The sequence below is a fragment of the Aethalodelphis obliquidens genome, unplaced genomic scaffold (genome assembly GCF_003676395.1).
Source record: "Aethalodelphis obliquidens isolate GAN/ISIS:26980383/991018 unplaced genomic scaffold, ASM367639v1 scaffold4, whole genome shotgun sequence".
In the NCBI taxonomy this organism is placed as follows: Eukaryota; Metazoa; Chordata; class Mammalia; order Artiodactyla; family Delphinidae; genus Aethalodelphis; species Aethalodelphis obliquidens.
The window spans coordinates 51,506,401-51,531,761 of NW_020837948.1; the positions used below are offsets into that span (position 1 = coordinate 51,506,401).

A 25,361-nucleotide genomic window follows, 5' to 3' on the forward strand; every position below is an offset into this window, starting at 1 on the left:
CTCTACTGCACAGAAGAGTTCCTGGTACATATTTGACATGAAGACATATCTTGCTTATCGTTTATGCATCTTTGTTTAATGAGGAATAGTATACCTTGATGTACATGTGTGTGTGTATGTATATACATGTGCATGCTTGCTTGTTTTGTTGTTGCCAACGAGTTACTGGATTTTATAATAAATATGAATTTTTAACATTAAGTAGTTGAGGTTTTAGACTAAAAACCCTGAAGAATGTGTGTAGAAAAAATTATTTTTATAACATTTTTCTTTAAGGTTTATTATCATAATAAGTAATAAATAATAAGCCCAAGTGAGATGTTCAACAAAGGAAATAAATGTATTTACTTTACCTGGACTGGGATTAGGTGGGATTTCACTTTCCTCATCAGTACTTTCATCATAGATTGCATCTCTGTCAGTAGTCATTTCAGAACATGTTGGAGTTTCCCTAGAAACAGAGAGAGGCAGACTTATAAATTATTGGTTCATTCCTGGCTAGGTATCAAATTCACCAGTAAGTAATTATAGAAAATATCCCTGGAAAAACATTATAATTAAACAAATATATATTGAAATAGATATAATTAAGATGAAAGCACTTTAAAGACTATATGTTAACTCTCTTAAGAACAAGTTTCTCTTTTACCTTATATAAATGTGGTTTAGTGCTCACTATAATTAATTCTTGAGTCAGTTTATTATCATTTATTATTTATCTATCAAATCACAATACTATTCTTCTAAATTACCTTCTGTGGGTCACAGAGTAATCAGTACTTTACTGATCTCAAAGCAGTTCTGCCTTTCATTTGGTCTCCCCAAAACTCTGAGATGGGTACCTTTATTCTTATTACGAAGATATCCAAGTAAGGCACAGAGAGTTTAAGGATTGTCCAAGCCATACCACACTCATAAGTCACCTATGATTCTTCCTTAAAAATCAAGTACATATTCACACTTAGAGTCACCTGATTCTAAAATTAAGCATTGCTTAGACATCGAGATTACAAATGTGTGCCCAACTCTATGGTTCTGCAGAAGATGAAAGCTTTTAATTAATATATTTCTTAGTGATGCCTAAGAATTAAACTAGTATTATTTAGGTAAATCTCATGCCAGTTTTATGATTTAAGTCTAGGTGTGACAGTTGGGCAGGCATGGAGAGATCATGTTGAGTATTCTCTAGTCCACTGCATCTAACAACCAGAGCATCCAACCCCAGACTATCAAATGATCTCATATTACTAAAAAGTTGGCATCTAACTTTCATTAAGTTTGGGAAGAAATTGCACTAAAATGTCTGCATCTGCCATCCCAAAACAGAAAGGTCAAAATACCTTTTATGCTCGATGTTCTTTTCCAGTTCTTGAACTTCATTTAACAATTTATTTAAGCTTCTGATCTTTGCTTTTTTCTCATTCAGCACCAGAATGAACCGTTTATAAAGATCAGTCTCCAAAGCTTCCTTAGCACTCACACATTTTTCAAATCTAAAATATAAACAAACAAATAAATAAATCATGCAGGTTTTGTTTTAGTATTCAATCTAATACTGAAGACAATTTCAAGAAAATTTTTCAAGAAAAATACAATTAAAACCATTTAAACATGTTTTCATTGATTTAAAGTTTTATATAGGTAAACAAATAATTAGAACTTATTGTTCATTAGCGTTTGTAGTTTACATACTGAGAAAAGGATAGAAATTGGAAACTGACAGCAAAAAAGCTTTTAAAACGTCTAAATGCCTAAATGTAATAACTTATTCACATCTATGGTTTATTTCCAAAAGCACATATTTGTGGGAGAAATTTCAAACAAGAGTAACTATAGCCTATGTTCCTTGTACTTTGTTAATATTACTATAATAGCAACCATGATCTTGTTTTGTGATTAAGTGATTTACTTAATCAGTTCTCCCCAAATAGATTATGAACTGCTCCACAACATGACATACCCAGTTGTATCTTATAACCCAGCAAACACACACACACATACATATATTTATCCAACTTGAAATTTCCAAGGAGATTAATGAAACAGCAAATGTGAAACACTATACATTTTAAATTTTAGATATATAAGACAAAATTCTTCCTACAATGTTCAAATGAGCTAACAAGAGACTGTACTAATTTTAATCTCTCAGATATATATAAAATAAAGAAGGCAAACTAGCAGAGGTTGTATATACTTGATATGTGCATACACACACACCATGAATAAACCTCTATTTTAAAGATTCAAATATAAATTATTTCATGTAATATATTCTTTTAAAAGGAGTTTAGCTCTGCCTGGTTTTCTCTTTACCATACTGTTAATTATACTTGTTGTTCTATACAGGTATTCTAGTATTTTCATTATATATATTATTTAACTATATATATTTTTCAGTGAAATAGAAACAAAAATGTCAAAATTTGATATACACATCCTTATACTTTCAAGAGACTACCTAGCTAGAAATGCAAAGAATTAGGGCCTCTCATGGGATGAAAGGGAACATATGGCATTATATTTTCTGGGACCAATTACAGCAGTCTTATACCATAGTCATTGCCAAGGCTGTGAACTCCGTAAGGGCAGAGAGCATGTATGTTTTATTGGCTGCTTTATCCTCTGTGCCTAGCATAGTGTTTGGCATTCAACAGATGTTGAATAGCTATTTATCAGATAAATGAATGAAGTGAGCAAGTTAATATGGACATCTTATGAAGAAATGTAAACCAGTGATTCTGAATATTATATTTTTCACTCCTTTAATAGCTATTCACTATTGTAACAGTAATATTTTTCATCTTCTTCAAGCTTCTAAAAAATTGTGATATTTAAGTGATGCACATAATGGTACAGCTAAAAGAGTTTAGGAATAGAAAGGAAGAAAATAAATGAAAGAGCGTAGGGATGCTTAATGCTTATGTTTTGTAAAGAGGGAATCAATTACATTGCCTAAAAGGCTAATGGATTTAAAAATAAATAAATGTGACCAAAAGATGCATGAAAGTAAAATTAAAATGAAACCTGGGATGTGGGTCAGGGGAGAAAAACAAGACCAGGGGAAGTGATCAAAATTCCTCATCTTATAGTAGGGAGCACACAAGTAAATCTTAAATTTCAGAACATTAAGAAGCAGAGTGAATAAGTATATGTAGCAAATCACCAAAAGAATGAAAATAGAAATTCTAAAAATTAATTACCTCCAAGGGTAGGCTATAATTTCATACTCATCTGTACTTGATGAACATTTTATACAGGCTTAACTTTAATTTAAAAAATTGTTTATCCACTTGCAAAAAAAACTGTGATAAATATTAATATAGCAGTACCTCTATCATAAGCAAAGCTCTCTGAGAAAGAAGTACTCCAAAAGGTGTGGGGAAAAAAATAGAGCCAAAGTTGAGGAGAAGCTGCCAATATTGATGGCTTATTTTAAGCTGGGATATGTTACTGCATTTATATTTCAGATGCAAAGTGTTTATAAACATATATTCTTATTTTCTTGTACTATTTTCCAATGTAACACAAGTTTAAAAGATAACTAGAGGGCTTCCCTGGTGGCGCAGTGGTTGAGAGTCCGCCTGCCGATGCAGGAGATGCGGGTTCGTGCTCCGGTCCGGGAGGATCCCGCATGCCGAGGAGCGGCTGGGCCCGTGGGCCGTGGCCGCTGGGCCTGTGCGTCCGGAGCCTGTGCTCCGCGGCGGGAGAGGCCACGGCAGTGAGAGGCCCGCGTACCGCAAAAAAAAAAAAAAAAAAAAAAAAGATAACTAGAACATACACCTGAGTGTACAATAATAAAATACTTTAAACATATACAAAGTAAAAATCAGTTATAAAAATTTACAATAAAAATCTTGTATAATAATTCAATATGTAAATCCATAACTATAGTAACCAATTAGTAACTTATCTGATTTAAAGGCATATTTAATTTCTATATAAATCACTTCAATAATTCTTTTGAAAGATTATGTGTACTTATCAACTATCAAGCAAATTTCCAAACCTTTATTAAAATTAACATTTGGTATAACTCATGAATTAAAAATAGATATCAAAATGAAATATATCTTTTTTGTCTAAAGAATATTATTAATCTAAATAGATAGTGTCACGGCTACATTGTCAAAGGTAACAACATTTCTGTGATAGGAAAGCAAACTCAGTAGAATGCATGGCATTCTGTGAGTTAACCTTGCTTGGTTTTAGCAAAGCTTTAGGATTTTGTTACAACCAAACCTCTAATCATTAAACTGAATAACACTTCCTAGACAAAGCTGCGGAGTGGGGGTTGGCTAGGAAATAGTATTATTGTGAATAGTTTCAGGATATGAATTTACTCTTGATTATTAATGATTAACAAATTCAGAGAACTCTATCTTTTTATTTAATATTCAGTAACTAACAGGTACATACCATCCTCCCATCACATTTGTAATGCCATTCCTCCCTTACAGCATTATGATGTTACTATGCCTTCCATATTATTGATACTTGCCTCCTGCCAACCCTCCACATCAAGAACTGAACAGGTATTAGTAAGTGAGACATACGGGATTCATTGCTAAGTTTAGCAATACTAAAGGAGAACTCACATACAACCAGATCAGACCACAGCTAGTCCAAGGATCATCTCTAAAGCAAAGCTCAAACCTGATGAAACCATAAATAACATCAAACAGGAAAGGCCTAATGATGCTTTATCCTTTTAACAGTGACTGGGACAACAGAACAATAAAGTTTAATTAGCAGCCTAGGACTGAGGTATCTAGGAACTCAGACCAAATGATAGTACTTAAAAAAAAAAAAAACTAAACTAAAAGAGTAAAAACTAAATATGGAAAACACTGAATATTCAAATAAAATATTTCTGGATGGGAAAACAAAGAATTTAAGAATAAATGTCAAAAAAAAACAACAAAAATGAGAGCAGAAACAAGGTAATTTCATGGAGAAATAACATCCAAAATAAAAGAGTAAATGATAACCCAAAATAAAACAGATATGTAAATGTGAACATGTGGTACTTAGAAACAGTGCAGTAATCCTTGTATTTACAGCTCTGATCAAATTTACATCCAGGTCAGGGTTGTGCAGCAAAAGAAAATCTACACAGAGTTCAGAGGACAAAGAATGCTAAAAAGAAATGGAAAAGCAAGCAGTGGTAAAGAGATTTAATAAGCCTCTAAGTGCTGAAGAAGATGGTAAACAGCTGTTCCTCATCCTTTCTGATGACAGAACAAGAGGAAATGGCCTTCAGTACACCATGAAGGACTCAGATTACCAATAGATGGAAGGAAGAATTTTCTGCCTGTGACTGTTCTTAAACAATGTAATGGGCTACCAACAGGAGTTGAAGATATCTCTTGAGGTCTTTAAAAATTGGACTAAATTCATCTGGCTATAATGTGATCCTAGCTTGAAGGCAGAGAGATGAAGTAGAAGAGCTTTCAAGGTCTCTTCTATTCTAATGATTCCATGAGTGTCAACCCAATTCAAAATGCTGAAAACTGCCTTCAATTATAGGTTTAATAACTATAACTCAGAGTAAAGCTAGAGAGTTTCTAACTTGATGTCTGAGTGCAAACAAAAGACCTATTCAGTAACATGGAACTTGAGAGTTGTTATTTGAAACTAAATAGGAAAAACCAGTGAAATAAATATAGCTAATGACCTAAGGATTTACATACAATATTTCTAATGTCTTCTCCTTTATCTAAACTATACAGAATTAAATTAATCCAGTAATGTCACTTGTTTAAAATGGAACTAAGACTGCAATTATTAAATAGCAAATAAAAGAATAACAGCAAATATATATGTTAAAAGTCTACACGTTAAAGCTCATTCTTTTTACTCTTACTGTAATTCCTCACTCCTTTCTCAAACCTTATTTATTCTCCACTGTCATCCCAAATGGAAACAGCTTTAGATTTGGCTCTGATTATAATAATGATACATATTTAAATACAAAAATATATGCAAAAAATACTCCCAAGAAGTAAAGGAAAATTTAATTCACAATTCCAGACACACACTATTATCATTTAATTTTCTCTTTCTAGATACTATCTGAAGACATATTTTACCAAAAAAAATGAGATACTCTTCATATTTTTGGAAGTTCACATTTTGCCTCAACACATCATAAACATTTTCCATGGTATAAGCATCATGTATATGATTGCTTTTTGCTCATATAATATCCTAGTGTGTATTAAATATATTTCAGACCTATCTACCATAGCTTCTAAGGGAATTCTCAGCACCTATTTTGTGACCCACACCCCCACTCTCCCAAGCACACATAGTCTTGAAAAACGATAAGGAAGAAATGATTGGATCATGAATGGACACTGATATAAGACTAATCAGAAGCAGCACAGAAACTGAACTGTGACCAGGCCTAATGAGAAGACCTCAACTCTACTATCTATGTGGTCAGTTACCTAACTCAGTATGTTTGTATCCTATTTCTAATCTCTCTAAAGACTCTTGATCAGTACTACTGCCTTACGGAAGCAGGAGCTGTAAATCCTTTGCTCATTTCCCAGTGTACTAAGGCTCTGGAGAGGGAACACTTCAGGAAATACTGCTTGACCATGACCAAGGTGTATTTACAGCTCTTTAAAATGGCCACTTTCTGTGTGATAGGAAAGAAAACCAAATTTGGAAAATAGATAAATCTACTAATCCAACATCTAGAATACAACCAAGAGCCTAGAATTCTCTGGAGTGGACTTTGTTTCCTCTGTTTGAAGGGCCACTCCAAGGGCACACATCTTCAATTCCTGAAGAAGATATGTGATCCAGTACTTACAAAAAAAAAAAGAATAGCTAGAGCATAATAAGACTGGTGATAAGCTACATGGCTATGCTTTTGATCAAATAGGTAACTTTTTGCCACAATAACACAAAAGAATTTTCTGGGTAATTCCGAAACAGCAAATCAAGCATCCATGGGGCACATATTATATATACCCTCATACGCTGTTTTACAGCACAAGGTATATTTGTCTCCACTGTCTCATCTTTGTTCCCTGCTGCTTTCCATCCTATGGCAGTGGTGTTGAATACTGATGAGGTAATACCTCTTTCAACCTCTTGCAGACATTTTAAAGCAATTTGCTCAAGTACCAAGTACCCAGTCTGCATTTTTGTGGGCAATTTGTGAATCAAATTTCCGATCATCCTGAGGGTATTTTGAGTTTTTAATATAATGGCTTATCACGACCAGGGTATGTCTCATTTCATTTGATTTATTTTGTATATAAAATAGAAAAACACACTCAAACTACTGATATGAGCCCCAAAACATGCTTTCTAGAACAAATATTTGGTATTAATTCATAAGAACATGAATTTTAAAGAGAAAGAGAAACGTTAAATTATTTTTCTGTATGGTTTCCTAACATTTATATAATTTTGATTTGGTCTAATTACTTTATATAATTGGAGATAAAAATTAATTCAGAACTAAAAGAAAACAAGATATTTTATTAATATAATAAATGAGAGCCAAATAGAACCAAGTTTTAGGTGATAGGTGTTAAGTTGATGCCTTGCATTAATTAATAAATATAAGTAAATGTATAGAAACAATATCCTCTAGTCAACCTCATTTTCACATACATATATTGACGATGAAAAAACCCTTCACGTTTTTCATGCACTCCCCCATATACTTACTAATGTCCATAAAGAACAATCTTAGTGAGTGCCCTAAAAAGATTCTAAATTGGATAAATGTTCTTATGTTTTAGAGCAACTGGTTTGAATGAAAGATAAAAAATCTACTTTACATACTGGATGTAATAATAATTATTATTATTTTATATATTCTACATAATTATTTCAAATGCTGCAATGTATATATATACAAATGCATGCATATTATATTAATATATCTTTATAGAGATACAAATATTCACAACATATATTTTATTTCCTTCAAACATCTTTTACATAATAGAGTAATACAGGCTACACACTGGACCAGCCTAGGTTATGATATAGTTGAGAAAAATGCATAATTGAGAAGATAGGTCACTTTCTTCTTCATCGTTTAAAAGATAAGGAGCAAAATCAGGAAAATAAAGGCTTTTCAATGTCTTATCCAGTAGTAACAATTACTTCTTTTTAAAATGCTGATAGTATGAATTTTCAATCAATCAGCAAAAATAAGTCTTTATTAGGAACCAAAACACAAACTTCACCTGAAATAGATGCCATTCATAAAAAGATTCCAAATAAGGAATCAACTATGCTTATTTATATTTCATGTCTTTTTTATTCATTATTAATCTTATAATTTGAAGTCAATTAATCCTTATAAACATCAACTTCCTAAACTTTGATTAATATTAATGAGTTCTGATTCTCATTGTCCAATTACTCCTTATTGTTATTAGTTTGCCGGGGCCACCAAATACTAAGGACCTAAAAGTGTTAATGTACTCATATAATGTATAATAATGACCAATAATTTAGTTTAATCACATTAAGTAAAGGTACAATTAATGACAGATTTCATTTTAAATATATGCTAGTCTACATATATTATAAATGTATAAATCATTAACTTATAGCTACAATGATATAAAGAGCTTAGTGTTTTTATGATATAAGCACATTATGCACACACCGTCCTTGGACATCATTCCAGTCTCTCAGAAGCCTTTCATTTTCTTTCTGTAGGTGCTCATTTTTGGCTTGGTTTTCTGCAATGGTGTCCAGGCAACGACAAATAAGTTCTCTAATGACCTCAGCTGGGTTTGCAACTTTCTCTAGGTTGAAGGAACCAAGTCTGAACTAGGATGAAAGGAAAACATGATTAGCTTTGGGGGAGAATATCAAGATTGAGTGGCCCAGTTTTAAATACACATATTTTCTTCTGAGGGGAAAAAAGTTTAAGATTTAAATATAGCTCACTTACCAGATATAAATACAATGAACAAAATTACTGGGCAACTTCCTACTTTCTTACTAAAGCTTATCAGATAAATCAACATATAACCTAAGAATAATTCTTTTTAAGTGGTAAGTCATTCTCCCACCTCCTAGCAGAAAAGAAAACAACATAAATACCATATAAGCATACTACCATCTGTTTGCTACTACCTAATTTAAGTCACTATGCTCAGAATAAGGAAAGAAATTATACATGAAGACTCTTTTTTTTTTTTTTGGCCATGTGGCATGCATGCAGGATCTTAGTTCCCTGACCAGGGATCAAACCCGTGCCCCCTGCAGTGGAAGCGCAGAGTCTTAACCACTGGACTGCCAGGGAAGTCCCTACATGAAGATTCTTAACTCTGGTTTCTGTTAGTACTGATAGTAAAATCAAATAACTGACAGAAGCTACCTGTGAAGAAAGAGAAAAATTTTTGTAATACCTAAGAAAAATATAGGGTTTTAAAAAACAGATAAAGGAGTAATGACTGTTACCAGGTTTATCAAAAACCAACAATTTATTACTATAAATTATAAATAATAATGTCACATGTCAAACTTGAGTACTTTTGCATAAAGGTAAGACATAAAAATATCTTAATTCCTCTGTTAGAGGGCACTACAAAATAAAACCGTGTAATAAAATTTTATTATAGTTAAGGAATTCTGAAAGGAACACAGGCTCTCCTCATTTGGTAGATAAAGATACTGAAACACAATGATTTACTAATAACTATAATATCCTTATTATTAAAATTAGAATTATTGTAACTAAAATAAGCTTTTAAATGACAATTATAATTATATAGCCACCATACCTTACAATTGAAGTATAACTCAAGCATAGCACAAATACAAATTAATCTAATCATCACCAAAATGGAACTATTATATCCATTTTATAGATTAGTAAAGTGAGGTTCAGAGTAGTTATCTAATATACTGAAGGAATAAAATCAAGATCCTACTATACTATCCTGTTACACTGTTTCCTGACATAAATGAGTATGGTAAACAAACAAGTAAGAGGAAGAATTAGGTTCAGAACCTACACATAATTCTGAAGAGAGATTTTAAAGACATTAAGTAGGTAGCAAAATTGAGGGTACAAAAGGGTTTTTTTGGTTTTGTGTTGTTGTTTGTCTCCTGGATCAGTAATTTCTATTATGGCATTCACTAATAGGAATATTTCTAAAGTGTCTTGCCTGTAAAGGAGTATTTCTATAAATATGTTACATACAGATTGAGAAATATTTAATAGTGATTGATAATTCTGAGACAAATCACTGTTAGTCGATTTACAAATAAAACTAAGTCATTACAGTAAAAATCCAATGTTTGCAATCTGAGTGGCAATTTATAAAACATTTCAGTTAATTCCTATAATTTAGAATCATTTAGTTGTTTAACCCCACAGAGTAAACTTTTCTGGATGAATTATGTTTACCAATTTATTTTAAATTTTCAGATCGAAAACACAGGTAGATATTTTACTTAATATTTTAGAAACCCTGTGAAAAGACCTAAACACTGACAATTCCTAGGTGTTGAAAAACATTTATATATACTTGCTTAAAATGTAAAGGAAAACAAAGGATATTTATATTCTTGTATTATAGGCACACTTTAGAGGACTGAATAGTACTGGTTTAGTCACAAAGAAATTGAGTATGTATTTGTGTATTTTTTTTTTGAAATCCGAGGAGGTCACAATGTCTTCTTAATCCTTTAATTTGTTTTATCTGTTTTATCTCACCTCTTTCTCTTTCTTAACAAAAGAATGGGAATCAGATTAAGAAAAATTGTCCTTTATTTCAATATTTCAATGAGTACATCCAGTTGTGTAGATAGATATATAAAACCTAAATTAGAGCTTAATTCTAATTTTAATAGTAAAATTATTATTTTAAAATAGTATAATTATTATTATTAAACCTTTACCCAAAAAAGACTTGGAAAAATTCTAAGAATTTTGAAATTATTTCAGACTATTTGTCACATCTGATTTATTTCTCTTATACTTAGAATCAAATGGCCAAAAACATTTGCATATAAGTGCATATAATGAGTCCATTTAACAAGTATATAAGTTTAAATAGGAAAGTTTTATCTATGTAAAGAATATATAAATTGAAAGTAAATTTGAGCACTAACCTTTTAAAGCTTCTCTTATGCAAACAAACATACAAAAATTAAGATTAGCTGTAGAATATTACTTCTTTGAGTCCATGCAGAAGAAAAATTAAGCTTATTTTATTTTTAGACAATAGATTACATTATCAGTAAAACATAAACCCACGCTGTGATTTTGTATTCTCGCATTATCACAATTGTCAGGAAGCTTTGACTAAGATGGACATTTTTAGAAAGAAAAGAGTTTTTCATCACTTGGAAGTTTCAAAAATGCCAAATGGATAATGATCCATTATCCATTTCAAAGTGTGATATTCAGGATCACACGCTGATCCTGAATACAGTAATCAGTAAAATACAAATGCACAGATAAACACAAGTCTAGCCTCCTAACATTCTATTTTAGATGGCAAAAGAAAAAGGGAACAATTTTAAATCACTAATAACAAGAAACTTTTTTCAAAATATCATTCAAATCCTTACATCCAAAATTCCAAAGGAGAATTCTTAAATTTCTTCTTGGCTATTTAGTATAGAATAAACTTAAAATGTCATTTCTTCTTAAGAGTAGGCAAGTATTTTTCAGTTTCTATTTTTTCTAATTATATTCACTAGTTTGGGGTCCTTTAACAGGCGTGAACATCTGTTATTCCAAACAATAAAAATAATCAAGAAGTATTTAAAACTCAATCCAAGAAAAATATTTAACTTGAGATATTCTGCTTATTTTGTAGAAAAATTCTGGAATGTATGAGAGAGTGAGTCTGCTGGACCATCCTGTCTGTATACACATGGTTCAGAGCCAAGGCAGGAAGCACCCTTCCACTCTCACTACCTCTGTTCCAGCCTGTCTACCTCATAGATGCAAGGGACCACACGCCCATGTGAACTGGACTTAGAGAAGGGCCTCAAATCAGGCCTAATGAATTGAGAAGCATGAAATATTTCTGTGCTCTAACTCTATATTCAGCCCATCTTTATACCATCCCTCAAATGAAGTGGCAACTTTAGAAAAGTATTGTTTTTAAAACTAGCAAATTCCAACAAAAGTTACACTGTATGTTTTTGTCAATTTAAAAATCTTTTGCTTTAGTTTTTTGTTGGACATGTAAGGCTATTAACACAGATGTTCTTTATTAGTTCTGTAATTTCAAAATAATCTGCAATATGAAATCAGGACTTCAAATGGTACACCAGAGTCAGAAACCACAAATTAAAGACATTTTGAAAGTATATCTCTTCTTTAGAGACATGGGCAAAAATAAATTTCTCTTTTGTAGTTAGTTCTCAAGATCGTATGGAGAATTCAGTGTACACAAACCTATACTAAGCATCTCATTCAGTCTATAATCTAAGATTTTAAGCTATGTTTTTATTTTTCCATGTAAAAAAAAGTTGAAAACAATTAACTTATTAAATACTGGTAATCATAGTAGGTTGCACTAGTTGACTCTAAACTGTCATTATTTTAGCTAGCAAAACAGATAGCATCTTTGATCTGATCTGCATTAAAAATTCTCAATTTCAGAAAACTTATCCATTTTCTTTAGCCAGGCTTTTATTCTGGATACCTATCTGTCAATTCTTTAAATCCAAGATTAAATGCCACACCCCCTTACTCATCACTTCAAAGTCCAGAACAAATTCTCTTAAAACTACTTTAGCCTACATTGGCTTCTCTGTTCTTGATACTTCAGAGTTTGTCTCACACAATTTTTCACTCAGTTTCATCCTCCCTATATTTTTCTCTTGTTTCAGAAATGCAGTCTTTTCCTTTAAATTTCTAGCTCTTTGAGGTCAGAGACCCTATCTTATGTCTTCCTTAGTCTCCACAGTGTCTTATACAGTTCTAGACATATATTAAGTGCTCAATAAAGACTTGAATTTTTTAAAATTGCAATGATCCTTATTAATAAGAGAATACAATTATAATGTGGCAGGGTAAAGGAAATAATTGGGACAGTGATTCTCTGAATACAAATTAAGAAATATTTTAATCTGTTTAAGGATGTAACCGTTTTATTTTATTGAATAGTATAATTTCAACCAAAAGGGCATGGTTTAAATATTGCATAATAGCTCTCAATACTGTGATAATACATAAGTTTAATAAAACCTAAAAAGATACTTTTTTTTTAAAGAATGTATAAAGTTATATATGTACTCAGTTATCAGGTTCTTTGGAGTGGCCAAACAGATAAAAGAGAATATATAGTATTGGTAAAATACACTAAATAAACACTAATTCCAGGGGAATTGTTTATGGCCATTCCACATGTTTCTGGGGATAGGAGGATTATCAAGGTGTGAGTTGATACTCTGCTTAGAATATATCAACTAACGAGCTGCATTTTGATACGTTATCAAAGTAGTCTAAATAACCTTACAAAATTAATATTTGTTACTGTCCTGGGAACCAAGATGTAAAGGTAAAGGAAAAGGAGGAATAAAGATATCTTGATGTGATTCCTAGGCAATAATGGTCACACAGGAACTCCGTTCTTTTCAGTATGTGTTTTTAAATTTATTAGTATTAAAAATAAGTTTAGCTGTGCCTAGATATGTATACACTAAAAAAGTAAAGCCTATTCATTATAGTGTGTAATACAGGATATTTTGTCTATTGTAGACAAATACATAGTTGTAAATATACCATTGTTGTAATACATAGTTGTAAAATTCTAGTAATAAAGGAAAACAGTCAAGTTATGTAGTAAAAAAGAAACTAAACTGTATTACTTTGGCCTAGTTATGTTAATCATCAACTGTAAGTATTCTGAATCAACTATTTCTTACTAAGGTCTTAGTATCATGAACTCTTTGGTTTTGTGACCTGCTGAAATGTTATTTTAGATTTAAATAAAAAATATTACAAATGAATCTTCTAAAACAGTGACATACCTAGGTTGATAACTGGTCACATTTAACTTCCAAGGTAGCTAGAACTGAGAAAAGAATACTGATAAGGACTTTCTAAGCAGATAAGAGAGCTTTATTGTGAGGCTATTAATCTCACCTTTCCAACTATTTTCTTGACCAAATTTCTTAAAGCTTATTTAAAAATGTTTAAATATCTCAAGATGATTATATGATCAAACAAGGCTCTGCATATGCAGAGTTGTAGATCTGTAGATCCTATAGGTTCTTACAATTAAAATGCAATCTTCTAAAAGTGAAAATACACTGAGCTCTAATTATAGGGCTAAAAATTATTAGATTTTAAGGACATGCTATATGCTTTAATATATTAAGTACCATCTAAGAATTATTTGGTATTCATAATTGCAAAATTCATTGGTGGGAGTCAGAGAATCCTTGAGAATGAAACGCCCAAAGGTCCATGTGATAAGACTATCTCAGAAGTTACTTTTACTTTGAATGACTGTAAATGTTCATTCCATTATGTCTTGAAATAGAGATGATGAGCCTTTTGGTTCATGGAAAATATAGTAAAAACTAGAAGACTTATCTGGTCTAATTAGGAGTTATAATTAACAATGAAAATTTTTACTATACATGGATTTAGAATCAACTAAAAGGCTTTTCCCACAGTTAACTGAATTGGGGGTAGTGGGGTAGGTAGAAGGCAGGGGTTGCCTATTATTTGCCTGTTACTTTAATTTTGATATTAGAAAAAGAAATATTGCCTTGGATTTCCTGACACTCTACTAGATCTCATAATACTCATCTAATCATATCTTCATAGTATGCTTCTCTGTCTTCCACTTACAGCCTAAATGGTAATATTTCTTGGAATGGTCCCTTGACCTACTTCTCTTTTTTCTCTGTAGAGTTTTAGGGTTATCCACAATCACAGCTTCCATTACAGATAAGCTGAAAACTGCCAAATGTGTATCTACAGGTGGTACCTCTCCTAAAGTCCAGACTTCTATAAACATTTAACTCATTTTTGGAGTGATGTCACCAGTATGTCCTATACAGACCTGAAACTTCAAATGCTAAGACAGAATTCATTGTCCATCCCTCTCACTACTAAACTAACTCCTCTCTGTACTTTCCATTAGACATTCATTCAGTTACACTTGGGTAGTCTAGTGGGTGAACATGGACAATTATCATAGCATTACAATATTAACTTTTTTTTCTCATACTAGTCTGAAAGCTGCAAAGGGATAGGGGCTACATATTACTCAAATTAGTATTCCCATTCTTACATGGTTAAACATAGAATGTATTCATTTATCAGACTTTCTGAGTATGTACTATATGTTAAGCATTGGAGATACTGTTGTGAACAAGAAAATGTGTACACTCTCTTGGACCTTATATCTTAGTAGAGGAGGTTGATGATGCCAAATGATCAAATAATAATTTCACACAGTTGTAAATTCAATGAAGAAAATAAAATGAGTCATAAGATAGCTATTAGAGGGCAGAGTATGCTTAGATATAGTGGTCAGGGAACAAGTCCTTGCAAAAACTGAGGTAGAGAACAGAGATGAGATTGGAAAGGTAGACAGGAGAGTAGATCATATAGGATTTTGTAGGCCACAGTAACAAGTTCAGAACTTACTCTAACAAAAAGCCATCAGAAGATTACAGGCAGGAAAACAAGTGTTTACAGAGTACTCAGCATTTCCTCTAAGATTGCCCCCAATTATCCCAACCTCCTGGTACTCAGGCCCCATGTAATTCCCTCTCCTTGAGTGTGGGCAGGTCTCTGACTTGCTTCTAACCAAGAGAATATGGCAAAAGTGACACATATCAGAATTTCAGACAAACTAAAAACAAACAAAGAAGCATAAAAAATATACTAGGAATCTGGTTTGGAATTACACTCATTTTCAAGTTATTTTATAAGGAATTAACTTATTTCCAACATGAATTACAGTGTAATTTCTCCATTCAGGACCACTGGATTTCTTTATATAATCAAGAGGTTTTTTTATATCCTTTGGTTAAGTTTCTCATTGTTAATTTTTTGTTTCTGTTTTCATTTTTAAAAAAATTTTATTGAAGTATAGTTGATTTACAATGTCATATTAGTTCCAGATGTATAACATAGTGATTTGATATTTTTACAGATTATACTCCACTTAAAGTTATTATAAAATATTGACTGTATTCCCTGTGCTGTACATTATATCCTTGTATCTTATTTATTTTATACCTAGTAGTTTGTATCTCTTAATCCCATCTCCTATCTTGCTCCTTCCCTCAATCCCTCTCTCCACTGGCAACCACTAGTTTGTTATCTGTATCTGTGAGTCTGTTTCTGTTTTGTTACATTCATTCATCTGTTTTATTTCTTAAATTCCACATTTAAGTGAACACATTTGGTATTTGTTTTTCTCTGTCTGATTTACTTCACTAAGCATAACATCCTCCAAGTCCATCCATGGTGTTGCAAATGGCAAAAATTCACTCTTTTTATGGCTGAGTAATATTCCTGTGTGTGTGTGTGTGTGTGTGTGTGTGTGTGTGTGTGTGTGTGTGTGTGTACCATATCTCCTTTACCCATTCATCTCTTGATGGAAACTTAAATTGCTTCCATATCCTGGTTATTGTAAATAATGCTGCTGTGAACACTGGGGTGCATATATCTTTTCAAATTAGTGTTTTCGTTTTCTTTGGATATACATCCAAGAGTAGAATTGCTGAATCAGATGGTAGGTCCATTTTTAGTTTATTGAGGAATGTATATACTCTTATGTCCATAGTAGCTGTACCAATTGCTTATTTTTAAATCAAACTCCCTACACTGTAGCTGATAAGACTCCCAAATGATGTGTAGGTAGAAATATGAATGTAACTGCCTACTTAGTAGTCTTATTTTTTGTTATTTTGAATTCCTTGGTCATACCAAAAGGATTATATGGTATTTGGGAAAGTTAGCAATCTCTATTTTAGAATCCCAATACTGACATTTATTTGAAAGTGGGTCGTGAACAAGCAATTATAACCACTGTATTCAAAATAATGACTTATCCTATAAGACATTCATGAACACAATCTAAGGGCTGGGCATGAAGGATTTTAAAAATAAGCCACAACAGAAATAATACCAAACGGCACAAAAAACTCCACTCTCGAGTCAGTTTGAAATTGACTTGTCTTCTAAAAACGGTTGATTACTTTAACACAGTAGCATTCCAGAGTGGCTATGACAGAGAAAAATCTCACTGGGGCTGGGATCACTGTGTGCTGTTGCTTAGCTCCTAAGGCCTCATAGAAACAATAAGCAAGCCAACACTGGGGAAAAAAACACTTACAATATGATAAAATATCTACTATGAGAAACTTAGGAAATATATCTTAATAGGACATAGTACAAAATATCATGGACTATTTATTTCTGAATTTAAACCAGTTTACACTGTTTAGTAACAACTGCTTAGGTCTCTCTAACATTCTCTAGGAAAATTAAACGAAAACAACAGAATCTTACATTTTTTTCTGATTATGAATCCTGGACTTTCGTAGTTAAAAATTACAGAAACTTAAAGCCAACCTCCAACCTCCCAATCCCAAAGCACTGAACTATATATGTTTGATGAAACAGCTTGACTGGTTATAAGGCATTATATTGACATTAGAAATTTTTGGAAACAAACAAAGAAAATCATAAACACTTATTGTGTTAACTATAACTGCATTTCCTTAAAATCAGTTATCATAAACTAGTAAACTCAAAAGGGGTGATCTTTAAAAAGCCATAGAAGTACCAAGTATTTTAAAATCCTAGTTTAAATGAAATGATAAAATATAGGAATCCAGAAAAAATATGTCCATTTTTTGTTTGGTATATGAATTTCTTTCAAAAAAATTTCACAAAGTTTAATAACTGTCTTTTTAAACTATGGATTAAAAAATTCCATCTTGGCAGAATCAAGATGGCATACTAGGAGGACACGGAATTCGCGCCTCCTCACAACTAGGGCACCTACCAGGCACCAGTGGGGGACCACAGACATCTAAGGGGACGGGAAGAACTCCCAGAGTAGGTCCCCGGGTAGGACGTGGGGTGTGGGGGGAGTGAAGGGGGAGAAGAAGTGGAGGCGGGACGGGACTGGAGGCCCTGGGGGGTCGGCTGCGGGAGGGGAAGGGATCCCACACCCGAAGGGGGGAAATTGGGGAACAACTGGGAGGTCAGAGGATCAAAAGGGAGCATGGCCAGGTTTCCCCTGCCCACTTAGACCCCCAGGAACCTGCTGAGATCCCGGGCCTGATCCTCTGCCCACCTAGGCTCCCTCCAGCCGAATGGGTCCTGAGGGAGTGGGAGGGAGGGGAAGGGGAGCAAAAGTAAAGGCCGGACCCCTAGGACTAGCACCTCTGAGGGGCGGCTGGGTTAGGGAAGGAGTTCCTACACCCAGCGGGACCCACCCACGGTTAGGGGTCCAGCGGCGACGGGGAGACCCTGGGGGAGACAGTGGGGGAGGGGTGCGGAGGAACGGAAGGGAATGGGGCCTGTGCTTTCCCTGTCCACTTAGGCAACGGGAAGCCTATTAGGCTCCCGGGCCTAATCCTCTGCCCTCGGAGCCTCCCTCCTGCCACACAGAGCCCAAGCCCCGCCCCTACACCCACCCACCCAGGGCCCTACCTCTACACTCGGAGACACCCTCCAACGCTGGGCCTAAACCCCACCCACACACCCCCACCCGGGGCCCTACCTCCAAACTCCAGAACTCGGAACTCCACACTCCAAAGGCCCTCCTTTCAACACGCCACCTCTCCCCTTCTGTGTAGGTCCTAAGCAGAGACCCCACCCCACGGTCAACCATCACCCCTCCACCCGCCTAGGTCCTTTGCCACCCAAAACCCTGCCCCTGCCTAAGTTCCACCCCCTGCCTAAACTCTGCCCCTATAGCCAAGGCTTTTTTTTTTTCTTTCTTTTTTCCTCTTTTAGATTGGGGTCATTTTACCTTATTGATTCATTGTTGTTGATTCTTTTATAAACCTTTCATTTTTCTAATTTTATTTTATTTTTATACTTTGTTAGTGATCTCTCCTTCTGGCTTGTTCTCCGCCCCCCCACCCCCCACCTTATTTTTCTTTTTCCTGTTGTGGTTTTATCTTACCTTGTTGCAATTGTTTCAATTATAGTTTTACTTTTCTAATTTATTTTTTATCTTTCTAATTTTATTTTGTTTTTTATTCTTTGATATTGTACTGATCCTTTTTTTCTTCCTTTTTTTTTTTTTTTTTACGGTGCCATGAAGCTTGTGGGATCTTGGTTCCCAGGCCACAGGTGGGGCCCAGGCTCCTGTGGTGGGAGCTCGAGTCCAAACTGCTGGACTGAGAACCTCAGACCCCAGGGAATATCAATCAGAGTGAGGCCTCCCGGAGGCCCGCATCTCAGCACAAAGAGCCAGCTCTATACAACTGTCTGCAAACTCCAGCGCTGGATGTGTCAGGGCAAACAACCAGTAAGACAGGAATACAGCACCACCCATAAAAAAAAAGAAAGAAACGACAAAAAATTTTGTTTAGGACGAAGGAGCAAGATAAAAACCTATATGACCAAATAAATGAAGACAAAATAGGCAAACGGCCTGAAAAACAATTCAGAGTAATGATAGTAAAGATAATCCAAAATCTCAGAAACACAATATAGAAAACACAAGAAACTTTTAAGAAGGATCTAGTAGAACTAAAAAGCAAACAAGCAGTGATGAGCAACACAATTACTAAAATTAAAAATACTCTAGAAGGAATCAATAACAGAATAACTGAGCCAGAAGAACGGATAAGTGACCTGGAAGATAAAATGGTGGAAATAATTGCCAAGGAGCAGAATAAAGAAAAAAGAATGAAAAGAATTAAGGTCAGTCTCAGAGACGTCTGGGACAACATTAAATGCACCAACATTCAAATTCTAGGGGTCCCAGAACAAGAAGAGAAAAACAAAGGGTCTGAGAAAATACTTGAAGAGATTATAGTCGAAAACTCCCCTAATGTGGGAAAGGAAAGAGTCAATCAAGTCCAGGAAGCACAGAGAGTACCATACAGGATAAACCCAAACAGAAACACACCAAGACACATATTAATCAAACTATCAAAAATTAAATACAAAGGAAAAATATTAAAAGCAGCAAGGGAAAAGCAACAAATAACATACAAGGGAATCCCCATAATGTTAACAGCTGATCGTTCAGCAGAAACTCTGCAAGCCAGAAGCGAGTGGCAGGACATATTAAAAGTGATGAAAGGGAAAAACCTACAACCAAGATTACTCTACCCAGCAAGCATCTCATTCAGATTTGATGGAGAAATTAAAACCTTTACAGATACGCAAAAACTAAGAGAACTCAGCATCACCAAACCAGCTTTACAGCAAATGCTGTAAATGAAATTAGAACACTCCCTAACATCATACACAAAAATAATCTCAAAACGGATTAAAGACCTAAATGTAAGGCCAGACACAATAAAACTCTTAGAGGAAAACACAGGCAGAACACTCTATGACATAAATCACACCAAGATCCTTTTTGACCCACCTCCCAGAGAAATGGTAATAAAAAAATAAACAAATGGGACCTAATGAAACTTCAAAGCATTTCCACAGCAAAGGAAACCATAAACAAGACAAAAAGACAACCCTCAGAATGGGAGAAAATATTTGCAAATGAAGCAACCAACAGAGGATTAATCTCCAAAATATACAAGCAGCTCATGCAGCTTAATATCAAAAAAAAAAAAACAACAATGCAATCCAAAAATGGGCAGAAGACCTAAACAGACATTTCTGCAAAGAAGATATACAGATTGCAAACAAACACACGAAAAGATGCTCAACATCACCAGTTATTAGAGAAATGCAAATCAAAACTACAATGAGGTATCACCTCACACCAGTCAGAATGGCCATCATCAGAAAATAAACAAATAAATTGTGGAAAGGGTGTGGAGTAAAGGGAACCCTCTTGCACTGTTGGTGGAAATGTAAATTGGTACAGCCACTATGGAAAACAGTATGGAGGTTCCTTAAAAAATTAAAAATATAACTACCATATGACCCAGCAATCCCACTACTGGGCATATACCCTGAGAAAACCATAATTCAAAAAGAGTCATGTACCACAATGTTCATTGCAGCACTATTTGCAATAGCCAGGACGTGGAAGCAACCTAAGTGTCCATCGACAGTTGAATGGATAAAGAAGATTTGGCATACATATACAATGGAATATTACTCAGCCATAAAAGGAAACGAAATTGAGTTATTTGTAGGGAGGTGGATGGACCTAGAGTCTGTCATACACAGTGAAGTAAGTCAGAAAGAGAAAAACAAATACCATACGCTAGCACATATATATGGAATCTAAAAAAAAAAAAAGAAAGGTTCTCACGAACCTAGGGGCAAGAGAGGAATAAAGACACAGACGTAGATAATGGAGTTGAGGACACAGGGAGAGGGAAGGATAAGCTGGGACGAAGTGAGAGAGTGGCATGGACATATATACACTACCAAATGTAAAACAGATAGCCAGTGGGAAGCAGCTGCATGGTACAGGGAGATCAGCTCCGTGCTTTGCTACCACCTAGAGGGGTGGGATAAGGAGGGTGGGAGGGAGATGCAAGAGGGAGGGGATATGGGGATATATGTCTGCATATAGCTGATGCATTTTGTTATACAGCAGAAACTAACACAACATTGTAAAGCAATTATACTCCAATAAAGATGTTTAAAAAATAATAATAATTCTTCTGTCAGAATTTTCATCCAAATATATTTACTAAGAATCCTAACAAGCATACTTATTATAATTTAATGGCCGATCTCTAAAAACCAAATTCCAAGCTAAAATATTTATATAGAAAACTAGTAATATTTACTTTATTTCTTTATTGACCTACAGACAAGATAAAAAGAAATTATTGGTCTAAAAAACATTTTAAATTTTTCAAGGTAGTTTTTTTTAGGTGATAATTACCTAATAGGAAAACTGCCTGTACAGTATAAAAATTAACAACTATTTTTAATGAGATTGAGAAGAACTGGAGAGTACAATGGATGGTAACCATGCATTTAATTGAATTTTCTCACAAAGAAAAATGTAATTAAAAGTTAACATTGAGATAGTTCTAGTTCAGCTAATAGCAAAGTAAGCTGTATTAGACTAAGCCCTCCTGGAGATAACAATTATAAACTCTGATGCCCCCCCACCCTTCAGGAAAAAAAAAAAAAACACCCAAGAAACAAAACTCTATTTCAAAGACTGAAGAATGACAGAAAGCAGGCAGCAACTAGAAAGTACTCAAATAGGGTGAGATCCATGTTTGTATGACTGTTCCTCACATGGCACTGTCCAGTCCTAGAGCTCATGTAGAACAAGTAGAGTCCTCTCTTCCTGACTTGAGGTGTCAAAGGATGGAATTCTGGGCTAAACAAACACACATACACACACATACACACACAAATAAGTAAACAGGTGGAAAATAGGAGAAAAAATGAGAGGATCAGTACAGTACAGGATGAGTTAACATCCACATAATAGAATTAGCCAAAAGAGACAACAAAACAGAGAAGGAATTTAAAAAGCAGAAGAAATACATGAACTGAAAGATTTAAATTTCCAAATGGAAAGGGTCTACTAAGGTCCCAGCACATTTAATCAAAAGAGGACTCATAGCAAGGCACGGCATCATCAAATTTCAGAACATATGGGACAAAAAGAGAATCCTAAGAGATTACAGAGCAATAAAATAGGTTACTTGTGAATGAGTTATAAGGAATTAGAATGGCACCGGATTTCCATGGCAATGTTGGATACCAGAAGTCAATGAATTAATGTCCTCAAAATAATAAAGACATGTTCAGAGAATATGTTTCACCACTCAATGTGATGAAATAAATCAAATTATATTTCTCTGGGCTAATTGTAATAAATTCAGATTTTGAGCTCTGGATCTAAGACTAAAGTAGTACAAGGAATATATGAAATACAGTCAATAAGTTTCTGTAGAATTCTACATGAAAACTTGAAATTCAATTAAATATTCTTTCTTTAGTTCCTACCATGTATATGTACAAGGCAATCTACATTATGGAAAGATGAATCAGATAGAATATCTGCTTTACATAAATGTAAAGAGGGTAGTAGTATTTTATAAGGCCTACAATGTTAGTAGATTAATTTTAGAAAAATTGATACAAACTATAATACTACAACCATGAATTTTCAGCCATTAAAAGCTCAAAGTGTAAATGTAGCCAGACAAAAATGTTGAAATACTGCAGTAGTAAAATTACTGTTTTCAATGAAGTAATGTCATTACTAGATGAAATACCAAGTGTTTTGTGGTAATTATGTAAATAAGTCATGTTACATATAATAGCACCTAGCTGTTAGCAAATATTAAAACCAGAAACTTAGTTAAGTCGAAAAGAAATCAACTGCTTTGGCATATTGTAGTTCCACTTCTGTGAACTGTTTCTTATGAAGCAATCTCAAATGAGAACACTTACCCATTGCCAAAAATGTCCAAATGGTATCGCAGTTATTGTATTTTGACAATGTAGTAATCTCCATTCATTCAATGGGGTGCTAAGGGATGAATCTCTAAAATTCAAGTGAGGGAGCAATGGAAGGGAGGGTGGCATTCTGAAAATACCGTGTATACTGAGATATATGGTTACATGAAAAGTCATAGCCAATGGGGAAATAATGTCAGACACAAAATGAATATTTCATAAAATTTTTAAAGAATAATTTTTCTTTGTATGACTCAAAAGGTCAGATCAAAGGTTTATGTTTAGCTATGAGAAATGCTTTGGCACTTATTGTCATGGTTACAACATATTAAGGGAGAAAAAAAGCACTCCCCTTAATAAGCCAATTCAGAAAACCGCAGAACGTAGACTCTTTAAAAATTATCATGACTTAATTTTATAAATCAGTGTTTGGTTATAAATTGAAGAAGGAGGCCATAATGCCTGGTGTGCACATACAGAGCTCCTCATTGGAAAGGGAGCTCTGACAGGTTTATTTAATTTTTAAACTGGGTAAGTACACTTCTCAAGTTCATGACAAGCTTTTACAAGTTCATGCTTTGGATAAACTCAAATTTGCCACTGAAATATTGCTATCTGGGCCAATGCATAAGCCAAAGAAAGTTATATAGGGATGGCCAACTGCTTTTGAAATGACTTGACCTAAACTCTTCCCAAAGGGATTCTATATATTAAGTGACAGCAATCGTCACATTCCATGTTCCTTAGAATCACTACGGAAGTAGTAACTTTAAGCAAATAAATAGAAGATGGCTCCCATAAGGTTAGGTTGTTTTCCTAAACTGGACAGAGCTAATATTTCAGTTCATTGTACATTAGTCTCATAGGAAATAGAAACCAGGCATTATTGGGGGGCTAAAAAAGGCTATTTTTTATTCTGTCCTTGTCTTACCCTTAACCAAAATACTCTCATCCATATGGATATACCTAATATACTTCCACCCTCAAAGGTCATCTATGTAGATCTCCTCTTAATGATTTTAAGTAATCTGGCCAACTTGACTCTGCAATCTAGAAAGATTTTCTGAACTTGAATAGCTACTGGAATAGCTATCTGAAATGTAAATTCCTATTTGTTTAGCATTTGTTTAACTGAGATTTTTACTTTTAACAACTCTGTATCTTAGCAGCAACTGTTTTTATTGAGTATAAATTCAAAGTCTACTTTACAATTTTGACGTTGTCAAATGTAACAATTAAATTGGTTTTAATAGCCATTTCTTAGACCCAAATGTGATATCAAAGATTGACAATTAGATGTGAATTCTGGTTTTTCTTAACATACTTCTTTCTTCCTATGTATTTTTCCTTTTGGCTGAAGCTAAAAATATGAAGAAAAACGGGATGTGTCACAAAATGGCTCTAAAATTTGAAATTCTCTTCTTTATGTTATCCGCATTCTTGGTACTTAAATTCCAGAACAAGATATACAAAATATAAATATTACTGTCTAGGATGAGGTTGCTTTACCAACAAGCTGTGACCTTGATCTTTGAACTTCAAAAATTTGAAATAATACTATCATCCAACCTGTTTACCCTAATTCCCGGGTAATTTATGAGTGACATTCAAAAAGAAAAAGGAAAACTACTATGTAACTTCAAAGAATTGTTCATTCTCACACTTTTAATCCAACAAACAGTTTAAAGGAATTTTTCACCAAATACTAATATATATATCAAAGGTACAAAAAAATAATACAGTGCTCCTGCCCACAAAGTGACTCATAAAAAGGTACCTGTTATATAGTATGAGAAGTGTTATTAAAGATGCTCATTAAGGGCTTCCCTGGTGG

At 33.9% G+C, this 25,361-nt stretch overlaps 1 protein-coding gene across 5 annotated transcripts in view; it reads right to left on the reverse strand.

Annotated features, from left to right (window-relative positions):
• The window catches only part of XRCC4 (X-ray repair cross complementing 4), a 258,151-nt gene that overhangs the window by 136,732 nt on the left and 96,058 nt on the right, over positions 1-25,361 (reverse strand). For all 5 annotated transcript variants that reach the window (XM_027100692.1, XM_027100690.1, XM_027100691.1 and 2 more), the window contains 3 exons: positions 8,648-8,814; positions 1,341-1,493; positions 354-451 (listed from right to left, as the gene is read on the reverse strand). In XM_027100692.1, coding sequence (XP_026956493.1) covers positions 354-451; positions 1,341-1,493; positions 8,648-8,814 — 418 coding nt within the window. The remainder of the gene's footprint in view (positions 1-353; positions 452-1,340; positions 1,494-8,647; positions 8,815-25,361) is intronic.